Below are 22184 nucleotides of genomic sequence, written 5' to 3' on the forward strand. Positions count from 1 at the left end.
GAGGTGTATTTGTTAAGATAAGGTATTTTAATGTAGACTTTTCCGAGTCTTTTGGATTAGGATGGGTAGGTATTAGTTATTAGTTGAGGAAGATTGAGTTTTTTACAAATGCCTTTTAATTTAAGCGATTCTGGCATCAGCCAGTCCAGATTGAGACCTCTGATAATCAATTATTCAGAGTTGCCATAATTAGAATTAGAATTAGTTCTTAAACTGACTTGCCTAGATAAAGGTTACATTTAAATAAATACGAAATTAGGCTTTCGAAAAGCTCCCTGGTCTTTGTAATTGAATCTGTGTTTGAAATGTAATACTTGACTTTACAGATGTTGTGTGTATGGGGACAGAAGAAGGGTAAGTCATTCAAAAATAAAGTAAACTGCTATTATTTCATACAGTGAGTACATGTAATTTGCTAAGCCAAATTTTACTCCCAAACTAATTTAGGTTTCCCTAAAGAAATACTTATGCAATGGCTATATTTTAGTTATTCATTTTTTTTTAATCATTAAAAGAAATATACATTTTCATCTACTTTTACATTACAGACTATGTTGTGTAGATTGTTGCCAAGAAATCAAAAGGAAATACATTTTAATCCCACTTTGTAACAATTAAATGTGAAGAAATCCAATGTATTATTGTTAAGGGAAAACTACAGAATGGCTGCAGGCTTTAGTTGCAAGTCATTTTTAGAAACACACACACACACACACACACACACACACACACACACACACACACACAGTATTTAGAAATTAGAGGTTGGGCCAGTTTGAAACATTCCACAACGGTCATTATCTGAAGTGAATTACAGGGGAGAAGAATGTGGGAAAAGTGAACAGGAAAAACAATAGACCCATCTGAAGACAATCCATTTCAAACTAAAGGTTTCTTTATTTTCTCAGTTATGTTTATATATGGTTATATACAGGTAAGATATCATTTGCTCTCATCAACGTGCTCACAGTTGAATAATTGTTTAATTTAAGGCTTAAGAAATGTAAACATTTCTTTCACAAAATGTTTAATAAATGATTAGAGTGGATAGAAAACATATCGATGTTGTTTTACTGTAGGCTAACTACGCCTAGGCGACCCCTATGTCTCAAACATGTCCGACAACAAAAAGTTTTTTTTTTTAATGTGTTAATAACAACTTAATGGGCCTAATAACTTTACAGCTTCACAACACCGCTACTAAAGTAGCGGTTTCAGGTTACAAATGAACGACTGGATATTCACAGGAATTACGTCTCAAACGACTCACTATAGCCTATATAATGCACTACCCTATGGGTCCTGGTCAAAAATAGTGCACTACATATGGGAAAGGGTACCATTTGGAACGTATCACACTACATAGCGGATACATGTATTTCTCTAAAGTTGTGTCTTTTCAGACAGACAAGGCGATACAACGCAGCGGTTGACGCCTGACACGTCCATCCCTCTGGGCGCTCTCATTGGACAATCACAGCTCAATCTCTACCGTGACTGGCTGCGAAAGAAGTCAATCAAACTCGCTTTCGAATAGTGGGACTGGGAAATAACTTCTTCCTACGCGTCAGAGAAGTTTTGGAACACTGGCCAAACTTTTTTTGAGCCCTCCCCCCACCTCTCTCACACTCATTCCTCTGTCCGTTCCGGTGGTAGACCCGTGATGGAGACTCAGAGTTCTTAAACTGCGCCGGTAGAAAAGTGACTCCTCGTGGTCGATTACGGCGAGGATAATAACGGTAAAAGAGATCGAGAATGGAGACGGTTGAGCAGCTCGTTTCGTTTAACCATATCCAAGTCCAGCTGAAGGGAGGCTCGCCTTGGGGCTTCACGCTGAAAGGAGGTCTCGAACACGGAGAACCGCTCATCATCACTAAAGTGAGTCGTGATTTGGATTTCAGAAAGCCACCAACGCTCTATGTTGTCGTGGAATAGCGTTTTTTTTTTTTACTGTTAAAGGCTGACAGCTTTGCAACATTTTATGTAGGCCTATAGCCAATGCAATGTGCATTTTGTCAGCCTACATTTATGTGGTTTCAGTCTGTTACATAGTTACATAGTAACTACTATCTACATGCCCAGTCTGTGTAGAACGGTGTAACTACCCTTGTTGACTATCCAGGAAAACTACATTGTCACCTATGTAGTCGCACCTCACCAGTAAATGTATCTACACATTTTTAAATGTATTTTCTAAGAAACTTTAGAGATAAAATGTCAGGGACATACAATGATATGCTGATATGCTCCTACCTGTAAATATTTTGGATACCTCTTTTTAGATAATATTAAAAACAAACAACTAGTGGCGCAGGGGTCCAAGGCACTGCATCTCAAGACACCCTGGTTCGATTCCAGGCTGTATCACAACCGGTCATGAATGGGGCGGTGCACAATTGAACCAGAGTCATCTGGGTTTGTCCGGGGGAAGGCCGTGATTGTAAATAAGAATTTGTTCTTAACTAACTTGCCTAGTTACAAAAAACAGGTCCTATAAAAAGAGAGAGTTAGTACACATGTTCTACAGCAGACAGGTTGGTGTTATTGTTCCATGAAGTAGATGTTATGTCTACATCCCACATGGCTCCTCATCCTCTATTTAGTGCTTTACTTTTGACCAGGATCCATAGAAAATATCTAGGGAATGTAGAGGGAATATCTAGGGAATGTGGAGGGAATATCTAGGGAATGTAGAGGGAATATCTAGGGAATGTAGAGGGAATATCTAGGGAATGTGGAGGGATTATCTAGGGAATGTGGAGGGAATATCTAGGGAATGTAGAGGGAATATCTAGGGAATGTAGAGGGAATATCTAGGGAATGTAGAGGGAATATCTAGGGAATGTGGAGGGAATATCTAGGGAATGTAGAGGGAATATCTAGGGAATGTGGAGGGATTATCTAGGGAATGTGGAGGGAATATCTAGGGAATGTAGATGGAATATCTAGGGAATGTGGAGGGAATATCTAGGGAATGTAGAGGGAATGTGGAGGGAATATCTAGGGAATGTGGAGGGAATGTGGAGGGAATATCTAGGGAATGTAGAGGGAATATCTAGGGAATGTGGAGGGAATATCTAGGGAATGTAGAGGGAATATCTAGGGAATGTGGAGGGAATATCTAGGGAATGTAGAGGAAATATCTAGGGAATGTGGAGGGATTATCTAGGGAATGTGGAGGGAATATCTAGGGAATGTAGATGGAATATCTATGGAATGTGGAGGGAATTTCTAGGGAATGTAGAGGGAATATCTAGGGAATGTGGAGGGAATATCTAGGGAATGTGGAGGGAATATCTAGGGAATTTAGAGGGAATATCTAGGGAATGTGGAGGGAATATCTAGGGAATGTAGAGGGAATATCTAGGGAATGTAGAGGGAATATCTAGGGAATGTAGAGAGAATATCTAGGGAATGTAGAGGGAATATCTAGGGAATGTGGAGGGAATATCTAGGGAATGTAGAGGGAATATCTAGGGAATGTAGAGGGGATATCTAGGGAATGTAGAGGGAATGTAGAGGGAATATCTAGGGAATGTAGAGGGAATATCTAGGGAATGTAGAGGGAATATCTAGGGAATGTAGAGGGAATATCTAGGGAATGTAGAGGAAATATCTAGGGAATGTAGAGGGAATGTAGAGGGAATATCTAGGGAATGTAGAGGGAATATCTAGGGAATGTGGAGGGAATATCTAGGGAATGTAGAGGGAATATCTAGGGAATGTAGAGGGAATATCTAGGGAATGTGGAGGGAATGTAGAGGGAATATCTAGGGAATGTAGAGGGAATATCTAGGGAATATCTAGGGAATGTAGAGGGAATATCTAGGGAATGTGGAGCGAATATCTAGGGAATGTAGAGGGAATATCTAGGGAATGTGGAGGGAATATCTCTCTCTCTGTCTCTCTGTCTCTCTGTCTCTCTCTCTCTCTCTCTCTCTCTCTGTCTCTCTGTCTGTCTCAGAGAGGAGGGTGTTATGACAACATGGGGAGCTGTCTGGTGGAGTTTAATGATGATGTGTTGGGGTTTTAAAAGGGACGGAACAGAGAGGGATCAAATAGATTAGTTTGTAATGGCTTTTAGAAAAGTGTCCATCTCTCACACGGTATATCACTGTAGTGTGTGTGTCTGTTTTCATTTAGGCCAATCTGATTCATGGTTTACTTTTCTCTTATTAATAGTGTCAAGATTTTCAGTCAATGAAGTGTGTGTGAGAGAGCTGGGCAGAAAGAACACACACACACACACACACACACACACACACACACACACACACACACACACACACACACACACACACACACACACACATACACACACACACACACACACACACACACACACACACACACACACACACACACACACACACACACACCCTGTGGTCTCACTGGTCTGCATTCCATTCAGCCAAAGTGTTGATTTATGCTTCAACAATAAAGATGGAGGAGACGAGTGCGAATCAGCGTGTGTGTGTGTGGTGTGTGTGTCTTCCAGATCCACCCCTCTCTGAGCCGGTGAGAGGGGGAAGATGAGGGGGAGCAACAGAGAGAAGAGGGATACCCCCCATTTGGTAGACATTCTTAGAAAGGGAGCCTCATGTTTTGGCACAGTCACAGTCATCCATACACACCACCCCATGTGACACTCAGGATGCTCTCTGGGAAATGGACCAGAGAGAGATATTTAACGTGTCTTTACTGATAATAACCTGCTGCAGTCAGTGGTTGACTTGGGCAGGAGCACCGAAGCCAAGTACCGGAGCTGAGTGTTCTACTGTTTGAACTCCTGTTCCTCTTACAGAATATTAGCTCAAAGTGTTGTGGAACTCATCGAAATATAAACAGTATCGGCACCTATTTCAGTCTAATTCGAGCACTGTGTAGAACCCTTAGTCCTCCTATCATCCTGTCTCTCTGTCTTTCTCTCTCTGTCGCTCTCTTTCTCTGTCTCTCTGTGTCTCTCTGTCTGTCTCTGTCTTTCTGTCTTTCTCTCTGTCTTTCTCTCTGTCTTTCTCTCTCTGTCGCTCTCTTTCTCTGTCTCTCTGTGTCTCCCTGTCTGTCTCTGTCGTTCTGTCTTTCTGTCTGTCTGTCTCTCTCTCTCTCTCTCTCTCTGTCTCTCTCTGTCTCTCTCTGTCTCTCTCTCTCTGTCTTTCTCTCTGTCTGTCTCTCTCTGTCTCTCTGTCTTTCTCTCTGTCTGTCTCTCTCTCTCTCTCTGTCTCTCTCTGTCTCTCTCTCTCTGTCTCTCTCTGTCTCTCTCTCTCTCTCTCTCTCTGTCTTTCTCTCTGTCTGTCTCTCTCTGTCTCTCTGTCTTTCTCTCTGTCTGTCTCTCTCTGTCTCTCTGTCTGTCTCTCTCTGTCTCTCTCTCTCTGTCTTTCTCTGTCTCTCTCTAGGGATTAAACAAATAAACAAATACAAAATTACCCCTTTTTCTCCCAAATTTCGTGATTTCCAATTGGTAGTTAGTCTTGTCCCATCGCTTCAACTCCCCTACGGACTCGAGAAAGGCGAAGGTCGAGGGCCATGCGTTCTCTGAAACACGACCCTGCCAAGCCGCACTGCTTCTTGACACACTGCTCGCTTAAACCGGAAGCCAGCCACACCAATGTGTTGGTGGAAACACCGTACAGCTGGCGACGGTGTCAGAGTGCACTGCGTCCGGCCCGCCACAAGGAGTCGCTAGAGCGTGATGGGACAAGGACATCCCGGCTGACCAAACCCTTCCCTAACCCGGACGACGCTGGGCAAATTGTTCGCCTTCTCATGGGTCTCCCGGTCGCGGCACCTCCCCGCGGCACCTCCCCGCTGCCCACAGCACCTCCCCGCAGCACCTCCCAGCGGCACCTCCCCGCAGCACCTCCCCGCTGCCCCACGGCACCTCCCCGCAGCACCTCCCAGCGGCACCTCCCCGCGGCACCTCCCCGCTGCCCCACGGCACCTCCCCGCAGCACCTCCCTGCTGCCCCACAGCACCCAGCACCTCCCAGCGGCACCTCCCCGCGGCACCTCCCCGCTGCCCCACGGCACCTCCCCGCTGCCCCACGGCACCTCCCCGCAGCACCTCCCCGCTGCCCCACAGCACCTCCCCGCGGCACCTCCCCACTGCCCCACAGCACCTCCCGCTGCCCCACAGCACCTCCCCACGGCACCTCCCCGCAGCACCTCCCCGCTGCCCCACAGCACCTCCCCACAGCACCTCCCCACAGCACCTCCCCGCTGCCCCACAGCACCTCCCCGCAGCACCTCCCCGCTGCCCCACAGCACCTCCCCACGGCACCTCCCCGCGGCACCTCCCCACGGCCCCACAGCACCTCCCCACAGCACCCCCACAGCACCTCCCCGCAGCCTCTCCCCGCTGCCCCACAGCACCTCCCCACGGCACCTCCCCGCGGCACCTCCCCACTGCCCCACAGCACCTCCCCACAGCACCTCCCCACAGCACCTCCCCACTGTCTGCTTCAGCTGCTGCTCTCATAACGTAAAATAAAACACATTTTTTTCTCTCCTGCCGACGTTACAGCGTTGTTTCATTAGGTATCTGTTGAACTGTTATTTTTATGATCATTTTAGTGGTACTTTTGTCACTTTTTGATAAATGCAGTTTGATTTGAATTTTGTGGGGCGGTGGGGGTTTTTCAGTTAGGGATTTTTTTCTTAACGTTAACATTCCCAATTTCTTTCTCACACCCCTGTACACCCCGTTCACACCCCTGTACACACCCCTGTACACCCCTGTACCCCACACACCCCTGTACACACCCCTGTACACACCCCTGTACACACCCCTGTACACACCCCTGTACTGTGCTGTCCAAACTTGGTCCTTTTACATGTTGGTGCTCTGGGGTCCGTTTACGTGGAAACGTCCTAAAGTGTCAGTGGCTATGATGGTGGTATACTGTTGTCATTTGTGATTATTTTCTCCAGCTGTTCTCTCTCACCATCTCTCCCCTATCTCTCTCTCTTTCTCCTAACTCTCTCTCCCTCCCTCCTATCTCTCTCTCTTTCTCCTAACTCTCTCTCCCTCCCTCCTATCTCTCTCCCTTTCTCCTAACTCTCTCTCTCTCCCTCCCTCCTATCTCTCTCCCTTTCTCCTAACTCTCTCTCCCTCCCTCCTATCTCTCTCCCTTTCTCCTAACTCTCTCTCTCTCCCTGCCTATCTCTCTCCCTTTCTCCTAACTCTCTCTCTCCCTCCTATCTCTCTCCCTTTCTCCTAACTCTCTCTCTCCCTCCTATCTCTCTCCCTTTCTCCTAACTCTCTCTCCCTCCCGCCTATCTCTCTCCCTTTCTCCTAACTCTCTCTCTCCCTCCTATCTCTCTCCCTCCCTCCCTCCCTCCCTCCCTCCCTCCCTCCCTCCCTCCCTCCCTCCCTCCCTCCCTCCCTCCCTCCCTCCCTCCCTCCCTCCCTCCCTCCCTCCCTATCTCTCTCCCTTTCTCCTAACTCTCTCTCTCCCGCCTAACTCTCTCCCTTTCTCCTAACTCTCTCTCTCCCTCCTATCTCTGTCCCTTTCTCCTAACTCTCTCTCTCTCCCTCCCTCCTATCTCTCTCCCCCTATCTCTCTCCCTTTCTCCTAACTCTCTCTCCCTCCCTCCCTCCTATCTCTCTCCCTTTCTCCTAACTCTCTCTCTCCCTCCTATCTCTCTCCCTTTCTCCTAACTCTCTCTCCCTCCCGCCTATCTCTCTCCCTTTCTCCTAACTCTCTCTCTCCCTCCTATCTCTCTCCCTTTCTCCTAACCCTCCCTCCCTCCCTCCCTCCCTCCCCCTCCCTCCCTCCCTCCCTCCCTCCCTCCCTCCCTCCCTCCCTCCCTCCCTCCCTCCTCCCTCCCTCCCTCCCTCCCTCCCTCCCTCCCTCCCTCCCTCCCTCCCTCCCCCTCCCTGCCTATCTCTCTCCCTTTCTCCTAACTCTCTCTCTCTCTCCCTCCTATCTCTGTCCCTTTCTCCTAATTCTCTCTCTCTCCTCTCATCTCTCCCTTTCTCCTAACTCTCTCTCTCTCTCCCTCCTATCTCTGTCCCTTTCTCCTAACTCTCGCTCTCTCTCTCCCTACTATCTCTCCCTTTCTCCCTCTCTGAACACCCTAAGCTGTTGCTGCTAGACTTCTCCCTTTAATAACACTCAGAAATAACATCAGAGGGGTTGAATTGTTGTTGCTGTCCTACTCCAGATATACGGACGTCTCTCTCTCTCTCTCTCTCTCTCTATATATATATATATATATTTGTATGTATGTGTATATATATTTATACACTGCTCAAAAAAATAAAGGATCTGAATGAATGAAATATTCTTATTAAATACTTTTTTCTTTACATAGTTGAATGTGCTGACAACAAAATCACACAAAATTATCAATGGAAATCAAATTTATCAACCCAAGGAGGTCTGGATTTAGAGTCACACTCAAAATTAAAGTGGAAAACCACACTACAGGCTGATACAACTTTGATGTAATGTCCTTAAAACAAGTCAAAATGGGTTACACTCCAACACTCAGACATAATTTAAAAACAAAGCATTTGTGTTTAGTGAGTCCTCCAGATCAGAGGTAGTAGGGATGACCAGGGATGTTCTCTGTTTAGTGAGTCCTCCAGATCAGAGGTAGTAGGGATGACCAGGGATGTTCTCTGTTTAGTGAGTCCTCCAGATCAGAGAGTAGGGATGACCAGGGATGTTCTCTGTTTGACCAGGGAGTTTGAGTCCTCCAGATCAGAGGTAGTAGGGATGACCAGGGATGTTCTCTGTTTAGTGAGTCCTCCAGATCAGAGGTAGTAGGGATGACCAGGGATGTTCTCTGTTTAGTGAGTCCTCCAGATCAGAGGTAGTAGGGATGACCAGGGATGTTCTCTGTTTAGTGAGTCCTCCAGATCAGAGGTAGTAGGGATGACCAGGTTCTCTGTTTAGTGAGTCCTCCAGATCAGAGGTAGTAGGGATGACCAGGGATGTTCTCTGTTTAGTGAGTCCTCCAGATCAGAAGGTAGTAGGGATGACCAGGGATGTTCTCTGTTTAGTGAGTCCGCCAGATCAGAAGCAGTAAAGATGACCAGGGATGTTCTCTGTTTAGTGAGTCCTCCAGATCAGAGGTAGTAGGGATGACCAGGGATGTTCTCTGTTTAGTGAGTCCTCCAGATCAGAGGTAGTAGGGATGACCAGGGATGTTCTCTGTTTAGTGAGTCCGCCAGATCAGAAGCAGTAAAGATGACCAGGGATGTTCTCTGTTTAGTGAGTCCTCCAGATCAGAGGCAGTAGGGATGACCAGGGATGTTCTCTGTTTAGTGAGTCCACCAGATCAGAAGCAGTAAGGACGACCAGGGATGTTCTCTGTTTAGTGAGTCCTCCAGATCAGAAGCAGTAAGGACGACCAGGGATGTTCTCTGTTTAGTGTGTCCTCCAGATCAGAAGCAGTAGGGATGACCAGGGATGTTCTCTGTTTAGTGTGTCCTCCAGATCAGAGGCAGTAGGGATGACCAGGGATGTTCTCTGTTTAGTGAGTCCTCCAGATCAGAGGCAGTAGGGATGACCAGGGATGTTCTCTGTTTAGTGAGTCCTCCAGATCAGAGGCAGTAGGGATGACCAGGGATGTTCTCTGTTTAGTGAGTCCTCCAGATCAGAAGCAGTAAGGACGACCAGGGATGTTCTCTGTTTAGTGAGTCCTCCAGATCAGAGGCAGTAGGGATGACCAGGGATGTTCTCTGTTTAGTGAGTCCTCCAGATCAGAGGCAGTAGGGATGACCAGGGATGTTCTCTGTTTAGTGAGTCCTCCAGATCAGAGGCAGTAGGGATGACCAGGGAATGTTCTCTGTTTAGTGAGTCCTCCAGATCAGAAGCAGTAGTGATGACCAGGGATGTTCTCTGTTTAGTGAGTCCTCCAGATCAGAGGTAGTAGGGATGACATGGGATGTTCTCTGTTTCATGAGTCCTCCAGATCAGAGGGAGTAGGGAGGAGCAGGGATGTTCTCTGTTTCATGAGTCCTCCAGATCAGAGGCAGTAGGGAGGAGCAGGGATGTTCTCTTGATAAGTGGGTGAATTGGACCATTTTCCTGTCCTGCTAAACATTCAAAATATAACAATGAATTTTAGGTGTCAGGGAAAATGTATGTAGTAAAAAGTAAATTATTTTCTTCAGGAATGTAGTGAAGTAAAAGTTGTCAAAAATATAAATAGTAAAGTACCCATACCCCCCCAAAATGACTTTTATGTAGTACTTTAAAGTATTTTTACTTAATTACTTTACACCACTGGATATTTCTGTTTAAAAAACCTCAGAATTCTGCATTAACACGATCCCTAAGCTTAACTTGCCTGTTATCTCAGTAAGTGGCTGAATTAATAAGGTGCATGGTGTATGGTGTTAGCTTTCTGCTGTGTTTGAGAAAGCAGTGTCAGCTGTCCAGATATCTTGATTTCCTTGAGTTTTTTCTCTCTCCATTCTCGGCCCGTCTGCTCCAACAAGGCAGGCAGGCCCGTTGCTCTAGCGACTCCACACAGATACAGCGTGTACACATGCTGCTCTCGAGCCAGTACTGTTCTTCCTTCAGAGAAACATGCGTCAACCTTTTTCCCACAATGTCTCTAGTTTATATTCGCTTGTACATGTCCAAACTCACCAAAAATGACATTCAGTAGCTTCTACCTATATATGTGTGTAACTTTATGAGTTGGATTGGCTATCTTAAAAATGTGTTTATTTTCATTTGCCCTTCATAGAATATTTAGCAAGCAGCTTCCATGGAACTTCGCTATTAATTGTGCCAATTTTGTTAGCATTCTGGTAATATAGGCCCAATGGGCTTTTTTACATTTTTTTGGCGCACCCTTGTGTACTAAGCCGGTAATACCGTAAATCCTGGGATGAAAGAAGGACGGTTTAACGATATGAACATCTGGATAATTCCCAAACCTAGTGAGTCGACCTGAGAAACACAGTCCACGAGCATCTCAGATGGAACACTCGTGTTTGGTCAAGTTACGGTCGTAAGTTAACCCAATGTTAACGGTTTTAAATGTTGTACAGGTTTTTAAACTGACTGTACCATGACAAGTTGATTCATGTAGAAACTCAAATGAGAATCTCGTTACTAGTCGCCCCCAATCAATATTTAACACTGTAAATCCCTGGCGTGGTTATAAGAGGACAAGGAGAAGGGTCCTGTTTATTTATTTATCCGTTATTTATCCGTTATTTTACCAGGTAAGTTGTCCTGTTTATAATCCTATTTCACAACTCTTCCCAAAACCACAACAGCCTTTTAAATGTAATTTTGAGAATGATATGTCATTTCCTTTATGTAATGTAAGGATAATCATGTGTGTTTTTGTTTCTGTGTTTACAGTTTGTTCCATTGCTGTTTGTTTGTGTGTGTGTGTGTGTTTACAGTGTGTGTTTTACAGTGTGTTTGAGTGCGTGCTTGTGTGTTTACAGTTTTCTCCAGTGTTACCATGCCTTAGCCACAGAAAGCACAGTAAAACCTCAGCCTCAATACCAGAGCTATGTGTGTGTGTGTGTGTGTGTGTGTCCACGTATGTCCTCTGGAAAAACAGACAATGACTTCTTCATATCCGGTGTTCTTTCTTCTCAGCACTACTCCTCTCTCTCCTCCTCCTCCTCCGTTCCTTCACCCCTTGGGTGTAGAAACACCTTTTTCCGTTTCATAGCAGTCCTTCGTTCTCAAGCTGTGGTGTGACCGAAAACACGAAGCCACGTGCTACACGCTTGATGCCGTTACCACGGTAACAGGATAAACTAGTCACGCTTTTTTCCCCCTGTCCTCCATTTTAAATCAAATCAAATCAAGTTATTGGGGGGTGTAGACAGATTTAGAGATGTTATCGCAGTTGCAGCGATAATGTTAATAATGTTTCTAGTGCTTTAATACCTTTAAATGCCTTTAAATACAACAAACTTTATCCAGAAAAAATCTAGCCGTCTAAATAGTGAGTAGGAACCAATGTTTTTAGGAACAGTAAGGGATTGGGGAATTTGCAGTGGAGTGGGGGACGGTTTTGTGTTACACATTCTGGTGTTTCAGATGGCTCATTCATTCCCAGTTTGGCTGTTGAGAGAGAGTTAACATTTAGTTGGGTGCTTGACGTTTAATTATAGTTTGTTTTTTTGATCCAGATCCGAGAACGAGATTGTTGGCGCTGGTTGGACATTATTGTCGGTAGAGACGTTTGTTCTGCTGTGTTTAACTAGGAGCTGAAGGGGCCTGGGAGGGAGGGAGAGACAGGGCCTGGTGGACCTAAAAGAGGGGGAGAAAAGAGAGGGAGGGAGAGATAGGGCCTGGTGGACCTAAAAGAGGGGAGAAAAGAGAGGGAGGGAGAGATAGGGCCTGGTGGACCTAAAAGAGGGGGAGAAAAAGGGGGGTTGGTGTGGTTGCTATCTGATGGAATGTGTGTGTTTGGCTCCTGTGGCTTTAGCCTCTGGGCTGGTTGCTAGTGATGGAGAGGAGAGATAGAAGAGAATACTATAACCAGCTGGAAGGTCAAGATTTGGTCAAGCTGAAAGCGAGAGAAAGGGGAGGAGGAGGGAGAGATGGAGGGAGGGAGAGATGGAGGGGGAGAGAGGGAGGGGGAGAGAGGGAGGGAGACAGAGAGAGAGATGGAGAGAGATGGAGAGAGAGAGAGATGGAGAATGAGAGATGAGCGAGAGAGCGGTGGACAGGGAGAGGAGGGGTGCGAGAGAAAGGGAGAGATGGAGGGAGAGATGGAGGGGGGAGAGATGGAGGGGGGGAGGGAGAGATGGAGGGGGAGAGAGGGAGGGAGAGATGGGGGGAGAGAGGGAGGGAGAGATGGAGGGGGCGAGAGGGTGGGAGAGATGGAGGGGGAGAGAGGGAGGGGGGAGAGAGGGAGGGGGAGAGATGGAAGGGGGAGAGAGGGAGGGAGAGATGGAGGGGGAGAGAGGGAGGGGGGAGAGAGGGAGAGATGGAGGGGGAGAGTTAAGTAAGTTGTATATATGGTCAGTAGTGCGATGGTTAGGGAGAAAGCCAATTTGACATTTACTTATTACATTTTTTTCTTGAAGAAAGGTTTGAATTCTTGAATTCAAAATGCTACAGAAAATCTTTCCCAAGTTACTGTTTACACAAATTCCCCTGTAATTATTGGGGTCTGATTTGTCTCCACTTTTATGGATAGGGGAGATGAGCCCCTGGTTCCAGACATCAGGGAAGCAGAAATTAAAACCATGTTGAACAATTTAAGCACAGCATTTTGCAACTCAGGTGTGCTGTTTTTCAGCATATAATTTCTGATGTTGTCTAGACCACAAGCCTTCTTTGATTTAATAGATTTTAGTTTTTCATTTAGTTCTTGTTGTGTTATTGGGTAATCTAGTGGATTTTGGTTGTTTTTAAATGACTGATTCAAGGATGTTCAATTTTTCTTTAATTTCTAATTGGTTCTGTTGTAGGTCTTTTTGTGGGATGTTTTTGTATAGATTATCAAAATAAGTTTTCCAAATTCCTACATCTTGTATGGCTAATTATTGTGGCTTTGTTGTGCTTAAATTGTTCCACATGTCCCAGAACTGATTTTGGTCAATTGCGTTTTCAATTTCATCAAGTATCTTGTTGGTATAATTCAATTTCTTGCGTTTCAGTGTTTGTTTATACTGTTTCAGAGTTTCAAAGTATTCATATCGTAGCTCTGGGTTGTTTTGCTGCTTATGTTTTTTGTTTGACATTTGTCTTAGGTGTTTTCTAATTGTTTTACATCCATTATCAAACCATTTGTCAGAAACATTTTGATTTTTCCTTCTGATGTTGCATTTCTTTGGTTTTCTCAAATTTGCTTTCGATGCTTCTTTTTGGAATATGCAGTTGATGTTTTGAGAAGCTGAATTGACACCATCTTTATTGTTTTGGTACCGTGACTTATTGAAAAACTGTATAGAGTTCATCATTTCATTTGAGTTCAATGTTTCAATGAATGTCTCTGCACTGTTTGGAGCCCATCTGTACGATTGGTTTATGTTGTAGAGTTTATTGGGCTGTTTTTTGAATGAATATTGCCGGTTAATTTCTTCAGAAACACGTTGATCTGACTGTGATCTGACAATGGTGTCTGTGGTCTGACAGTGAATGCACTAATGGAGGAGGGGTCAATGTCAGTGATGGCATAATCGACTACACTTGTCCCAAGAGCTGAGCAGTAAGTAAACTGACCTAAAGAGTCCCCTCTGATTCTACCATTAAGCATGTACAGGCCTAAGGCTCGACAGAGATGTACTAACTCTTTTCCATTTTTGTTCAGTATTTGGTCAGGACTGTTTCTATTATTGATAATAGGGCTACTGTACAAGGAGGAGTGTCCAAATATGTGGTGGTTACCTCCCACATCAGTGTAGTCAGGCTCAGAACCTGTTCTTGCATTGAAATCTCCACAAAGCACTTTACCCTCTGCCTGAAATGTAATGATTTCTGTCTGGAGATAAAAAACTGATCATCATAATATGATGAATCTGAAGGAGGAGCATAAGCTGCACATATGTATACATCATTGTCACAATAGATTGTACAATAGATCCCCCACACACACACTAACCCCCAACACACACACTAACCCCCAACACACACACTACCCCCCCCCCACACACACTAACCCCCAACACACACACTAACCCCCCAACACACACACTAACCCCCCCCAACACACACACTAACCCCCAACACACACACTAACCCCCCAACACACTAACCCCCAACACACACTAACCCCCAACACACACACTAACCCCCCAACACACACACTAACCCCCAACACACACACTAACCCCCCACACACACACTAACCCCCAACACACACACTAACCCCCCAACACACACACTAACCCCCCAACACACACACTACACACACACTAACCCCCCAACACACACACTAACCCCCAACACACACTAACCCCCAACACACACTAACCCCCCAACACACTACACCCCCAACACACACTAACCCCCCAACACACACACTAACCCCCCAACACACACACTAACCCCCCAACACACACACTAACCCCCAACACACACACTAACCCCCAACACACACACTAACCCCCCAAACACACACTAACCCCCCAACACACACTAACCCCCCAACACACACTAACACACCCCCCCCAACACACACACTAACCCCCCAACACACACACTAACCCCCAACACACACACTAACCCCCCAACACACACACTACCCCCCAACACACACACTACCCCCCAACACACACACTAACCCCCCAACACACACACTAACCCCCCAACACACACTAACCCCCCCAACACACACACTACCCCCCAACACACACACTACCACCCCAACACACACACTAACCCCCCAACCCCTAACCCCCCAACACACACTAACCCCCCAACACACACACTACCCCCCAACACACACACTAACCCCCAACACACACACTAACCCCCCCCACACACACACTAACCCCCCAACACACACTAACCCCCCTCCCACACACACCAAACCCCCCAAACACACACTAACCCCCCAACACACACACTACCCCCCAACACACACTAACCTCCCAACACACACACTAACCCCCCCCAACACACACACTAACCCCCCCAACACACACACTAACCCCCCAACACACACACTAACCCCCCAACACATACACACAACCCCCCCAACACACACCAATCCCCCAACACACACAAAACCCCCAAACCACACACTAACCCCCCAAACACACACACTAACCCCCCAAACACACACTAACCCCAACACACACACTAACCCCCAACACACATGAATCCCCCCAACACACACTTGCCCCCCAAACCACACACTAACCCCCAAACCACACACTAACCCCCCAACACACACACTAACCCCCCAACACACACTATCCCCCCACACTTACACACTAACCCCCCAAACCACACACTAACCCCCCAAACCACACACTAACCCCCAACACACACACTAGCCCCTGAGACACACTATCCCCCAACACACACTAACCCCCAACCACACACTAACCCCCAACACACACTATCCCCCCCAACACACACACTAACCCCCCCAACACACACTAACCCCCAACACACACACTAACCCCCCAACACACACTATCCCCCAACACAGACACACTAGACCCCCTGACCACACACACTAACCCCCAAACCACACTAACCCCCAACACACACACTAACCCCCCAACACACACTACCCCCCAATACACACTAACCCCCAACACACACACTACCCCCAACACACACCCTTCTTTTCCTCCGTTCTGACACTGCTTGATGAATCTCCGTGAGGCTGTTGCCTGCTTGGTCTGAGACCTCCTGACTTGGTCTGAGACCTCCTGACTTGGTCTGAGACCTCCTGACTAGGTCTGAGACCTCCTGACTTGGTCTGAGACCTCCTGACTTGGTCTGAGACTTCCTGACTTGGTCTGAGACTTCCTGACTTGGTCTGAGACCTCCTGACTAGGTCTGTGACCTCCTGACTAGGTCTGAGACCTCCTGACTAGGTCTGTGACCTCCTGACTAGGTCTCCTGACTAGGAATGGAAGCTGATCCTAGAATTACTTTGTTGGTCATAGTTGTAGTTTGTAAGGATGTTCGTTCTCTGCTGCTTCTTCACTTGTGTCTTAATCCATCAATTCGTGGTGCATATTTGATAAGTTATGCATATTTTATAAGTTATGCATAAGTTGTGCATTTAGTTTACTTCCAAATCAAACTTTGATGTATGAGGATGTAAACTATGATGTATGAGGATGTAAACTATGATGTATGAGGATGTAAACTATGATGTATGAGGATGTAAACTAGGATGTATGAGGATGTAAACTATGATGTATGATGATGTAAACTATGATGTATGAGGATGTAAACTATGATGTATGAGGATGTAAACTATGATGTATGAGGATGTAAACTATGATGTATGAGGATGTAAACTATGATGTATTAGGATGTAAACTATGATGTATTAGGATGTATTAGGATGTAAACTATGATGTATGAGGATGTAAACTATGATGTAAACTATGATGTATGAGGATGTAAACTATGATGTATGAGGATGATTAACTATGATGTATTAGGATGTAAACTATGATGTATGAGGATGTAAACTATGATGTAAACTATGATGTATTAGGATGTACACTATGATGTATGAGGATGTAAACTATGATGTATGAGGATGATTAACTATGATGTATGAGGATGATTAACTATGATGTATGAGGATGTAAACTATGATGTATGAGGATGTAAACTATGATGTAAACTATGATGTATGAGGATGTAAACTATGATGTATGAGGATGTAAACTATGATGTATGAGGATGATTAACTATGATGTATGAGGATGATTAACTATGATGTATGAGGATGTAAACTATGATGTATTAGGATGTATGAGGATGTAAACTATGATGTAAACTATGATGTATGAGGATGTAAACTATGATGTATGAGCATGTAAACTATGATGTATGAGGATGTAAACTATGATGTATGAGGATGTAAACTATGATGTATGAGGATGTAAACTATGATGTATTAGGATGTAAACTATGATGTATGAGGATATAAACTATGATGTATTAGGATATAAACTATGATGTATTAGGATGTAAACTATGATGTATTAGGATGTAAACTAGGATGTAAACTATGATGTATGAGGATATAAACTATGATGTATTAGGATATAAACTATGATGTATTAGATTGTAAACTATGATGTAAACTATGATGTATGAGGATATAAACTAGGATGTATTTTTAAAGTAAAGTTGAGTTTTATTCATCATTTATGTAATGAGAGGGATTTCAAATTCAGACTGAAAACAGGGAAAACCTACTTCTTCCAAACATTTAACTACTAGTACTAGAGGTAGACCGATTAATCGGAATGGCCGATTAATTAGGGCCGGTTTCAAGTTTTCATAACAATCGGAAATTGGTATTTTTGGGCGCCGAATTCTGATGTATTTTTTTTCCTTATTTTTTTCTTATACCTTTATTTAACTAGGCAAGTCAGTAAAGAACACGTTCTTATTTTCAATGACGGCCTAGGAACAGTGGGTTAACTGCCTTGTTCAGGGATTTTCACCTTGTCAGCTCAGGGGTTCCATTCTTGCAACCGCACAGTTAACTAGTCCAACGCTCTAACCATTGTACTCCACCAGTAGCCTGCCTGTTCCGCGAATGCAGTAGAAGCCAAGGTAAATTGCTAGCTAGCATTGAACTTATCTTTAAAAAAACAATCAATCATAATCACTAATCCAGTTTAGCAGGCAATATTAACCAGGTGAAATTGTGTCATTTCTCTTGCATTCATTGCACACAGAGTCAGGGTATATGCAACAGTGTGGGCTGGCTGGCTCATTGCGAACTAATTTGCCAGAATTTTATGTAATTATGACATAACATTGAAGGTTGTGCAATGTAACAAGAATATTTAGACTTAGGGATGCCACCCGTTAGATAAAATACCGAACGGTTCCGTATTTCACTGAAATAATACACTTTTTTTTTCTCTAAATGATAGTTTCCGGATTCGATCATATCAATGACCAAAGGCTCGTATTTCTGTGTTATTATGTTATAATTAAGTCTGATTTGATAGAGCAGTCTGACTGAGCAGCAGCAGGCCCGTAAACATTCATTCAAACAGCACTTTGGTGCGTCTTGCCAGCAGCTCTTAGCAAGCACAGCTCTGTTTATGACTTTAAGCCTATCAGCCTAATGGCTGTTAAAAGGAACCACCAGCTTTCATATGTTCTCAGGTTCTGAGCAAGGAACTGAAACTTTAGCTTTCTTACATTGGCACATATTGCATATTGGCACATATTACTTTCTTCTCTAACACTTTGTTTTTGCATTATTTAAACCAAATTGAACATGTTTAATTATTTATTTGAGGCTAAATCCATTTTATTGATGTATTACATTAAGTTAAAATAAGTGTTCATTCAGTATTGTTGTAATTTTCATTATTACAAATAAACAAATAAATCGGCTGATTAATCGGTATTGGCTTTTTTGGCCCTCTAATAATCTGTATCAGTATCGGCGTTGAAAAATCATAATCGGTCGACCTCTAACTAGTACTGTACGTGATCAGAGGAAAAATACACAATTACGTAGCTCCATTTTTTTGAGGGACTATACTAAATGGACACTTCCCAGGCTGTACCTACGTCAAAACGCTGGTATTTCTGATCTGATAGCTTGTTCTCCATCTTCTTTCTAAATACTGAGCCAACATGCTATTTGTTTCCCTGACTGATTCAAACTGTTTTCTCCTGCTCTCTCTCGTCTCTCTGCAGCAGACATATAGTGAGCCAACATGCTATTTGTTTCCCTGACTGATTCAAACTGTTTTCTCCTGCTCTCTCTCGTCTCTCTGCAGCAGACATATAGTGAGCCATATGTTTGGAACATCATCATCGCAATAAAATCACAGTATCAAACAGCAATACATATAGAATCGGGAGAATCACAAAATTCACATATTGTTTCTGGACACTCTAATATAGAAAAATAGATTATTGTGACTCTCGTAGACCTTTCTATCTTCTTATATTCTATGATCTATGATGTCAGTCTACAGATGAAAAAAGGGAATTGCTTCCTAGCTGTGAGTGATGGGACCAGTTGGCAGTCAGTGAGGCGGATGTAGCGTTATATCCCGAATGGCACCCTATTCCCTATATAGTGCACTACTTAATACCAGGGCCCATAGGGTAGTGCACTACTTTATACCAGGGCCCATAGGGTAGTGCACTACTTTATACCAGGGCCCATAGGGTAGTGCACTACTTTATACCAGGGCCCATAGGGTAGTGCACTACTTTATACCAGGGCCCATAGGGTAGTGCACTACTTCAGACCAGGACCCATAGGGTAGTGCACTACTTTATACCAGGGCCCATAGGGTAGTGCACTACTTCAGACCAGGACCCATAGGGTAGTACACTGCTTCAGACCAGGGCCCATAGGGTAGTGCACTACTTTATACCAGGGCCCATAGGGTAGTGCACGACTTAATACCAGGGCCCATAGGGTAGTGCACTACTTTATACCAGGGCCCATAGGGTAGTGCACTACTTTATACCAGGGCCCAGAGGCTAGTGCACTACTTTAGACCAGGGCCCATAGGGTAGTGCACTACTTCAGACCAGGGCCCATAGGCTAGTGCACTACTTTAGACCAGGGCCCATAGGGTAGTGCACTACTTCAGACCACGGCCCATAGGCTAGTGCACTACTTTAGACCAGGGCCCATGGGGTAGTGCACGACTTTATACCAGGGCCCATAGGGTAGTGCACTACTTTATACCAGGGCCCATAGGGTAGTGCACGACTTAATACCAGGGCCCATAGGGTAGTGCACTACTTCAGACCAGGGCCCATAGGGTAGTACACTGCTTCAGGCCAGGACCCATAGGGTAGTGCACTACTTCAGACCAGGGCCCATAGGGTAGTGCACTACTTCAGACCAGGGCCCATAGGGTAGTACACTGCTATAGACCAGGACCCATAGGGTAGTGCACTACTTCAGACCAGGGCCCATAGGGTAGTGCACTGCTTCAGACCAGGGCCCATAGGGTAGTACACTGCTTCAGACCAGGGCCCATAGGGTAGTGCACTACTTCAGACCAGGACCCATAGGGTAGTGCACTACTTCAGACCAGGGCCCATAGGGTAGTGCACTGCTTCAGACCAGGGCCCATAGGGTAGTACACTGCTTCAGACCAGGGCCCATAGGGTAGTGCACTACTTCAGACCAGGGCCCATAGGGTAAAGTAGTGCAGTATGTAAGGAATAGGTTGGTGTTTGGGACACAGGAGCAGAGTATGAAACAGAGGGCTGTGAGAGAACGACCAACAGGTCCGACGGAGAGTTTCTATTGGCTGAGCGGAGACTGGACCCCAGGACGGTGTCCAAAATGGCTCCCTCCTTGTTGGAGCAGTCCTAACATGGAGCAGTCCTTACATGGAGCAGTCCTAACATGGAGCAGTCCTTACATGGAGCAGTCCTTACATGGAGCAGTCCTTACATGGAGCAGTCCTAACATGGAGCAGTCCCTACATGGAGCAGTCCCTACATGGAGCAGTCCCTACATGGAGCAGTCCTTACGTGGAGCAGTCCCTACATGGAGCAGTCCTTACATGGAGCAGTCCTTACATGGAGCAGTCCTTACGTGGAGCAGTCCCTACATGGCGCAGTCCCTACATGGAGCAGTCCTTACATGGAGCATTCCCTACATGGAGCAGTTCTTACATGGAGCAGTCCTTACATGGAGCAGTCCCTACATGGAGCAGTCCTTACATGGAACAGTCCTTACATGGGGCAGTCCTTACATGGAGCAGTCCCTACATGGAGCAGTCCTTACATGGAGCAGTCCTTACATGGAGCAGTCCTTACATGGAGCAGTCATTACATGGAGCAGTCCCTACATGGAGCAGTCCTTACATGGAGCAGTCCTTACATGGAGCAGTCCTTACATGGAGCAGTCCTGACATGGAGCAGTCCCTACATGGAGCAGTCCCTACATGGAGCAGTCCCTACATGGAGCAGTCCCTACATGGAGCAGTCCTTACATGGAGCAGTCCCTACATGGAGCAGTCCTTACATGGATCAGTCCTTACATGGAGCAGTCCCTACATGGAGCAGTCCTTACATGGAGCAGTCCTTGGAGCAGTCCTTACATGGAGCAGTCCTTACATGGAGCAGTCCTTACATGGAGCAGTCCCTACATGGAGCAGTCCTTACATGGAGCAGTCCTTACATGGAGCAGTCCTTACATGGAGCAGTCCTTACATGGAGCAGTCCTAACATGGAGCAGTCCTTACATGGAGCAGTCCTTATATGGAGCAGTCCCTACATGGAGCAGTCTTACATGGAGCAGTCCTTACATGGAGCAGTGCTTACATGGAGCAGTCCCCACATGGAGCAGTCCTTACATGGAGCAGTCCCCACATGGAGCAGTGCTTACATGGAGCTGTCCCTACATGGAGCAGTCCTTACATGGAGCAGTCCTTACATGCAGCAGTCCTTACTTGGAGCAGTCCTTACATGGAGCAGTCCTTACATGCAGCAGTCCTAACATGGAGCAGTCCTTACTTGGAGCAGTCCTTACATGGAGCAGTCCCTATATGGAGCAGTCCTTACATGGAGCAGTCCTTACATGGAGCAGTCC

At 45.5% G+C, this 22184-nt stretch overlaps 1 protein-coding gene across 1 annotated transcript in view; it reads left to right on the top strand.

Annotated features, from left to right (window-relative positions):
- Window positions 1-1424: 1424 nt before the first annotated feature.
- Window positions 1425-22184, top strand: part of LOC112235095 (protein Shroom4) — a 110594-nt gene continuing 89834 nt past the window's right edge. Inside the window, exon 1 of the mRNA XM_042329320.1 lies at window positions 1425-1878. Within this exon, the coding sequence (XP_042185254.1) occupies window positions 1756-1878 (123 nt within the window). The 5' untranslated portion in view covers window positions 1425-1755. The remainder of the gene's footprint in view (window positions 1879-22184) is intronic.

Source organism: Oncorhynchus tshawytscha, linkage group LG10, assembly GCF_018296145.1.
Source record: "Oncorhynchus tshawytscha isolate Ot180627B linkage group LG10, Otsh_v2.0, whole genome shotgun sequence".
Classification (NCBI taxonomy): Eukaryota; Metazoa; Chordata; class Actinopteri; order Salmoniformes; family Salmonidae; genus Oncorhynchus; species Oncorhynchus tshawytscha.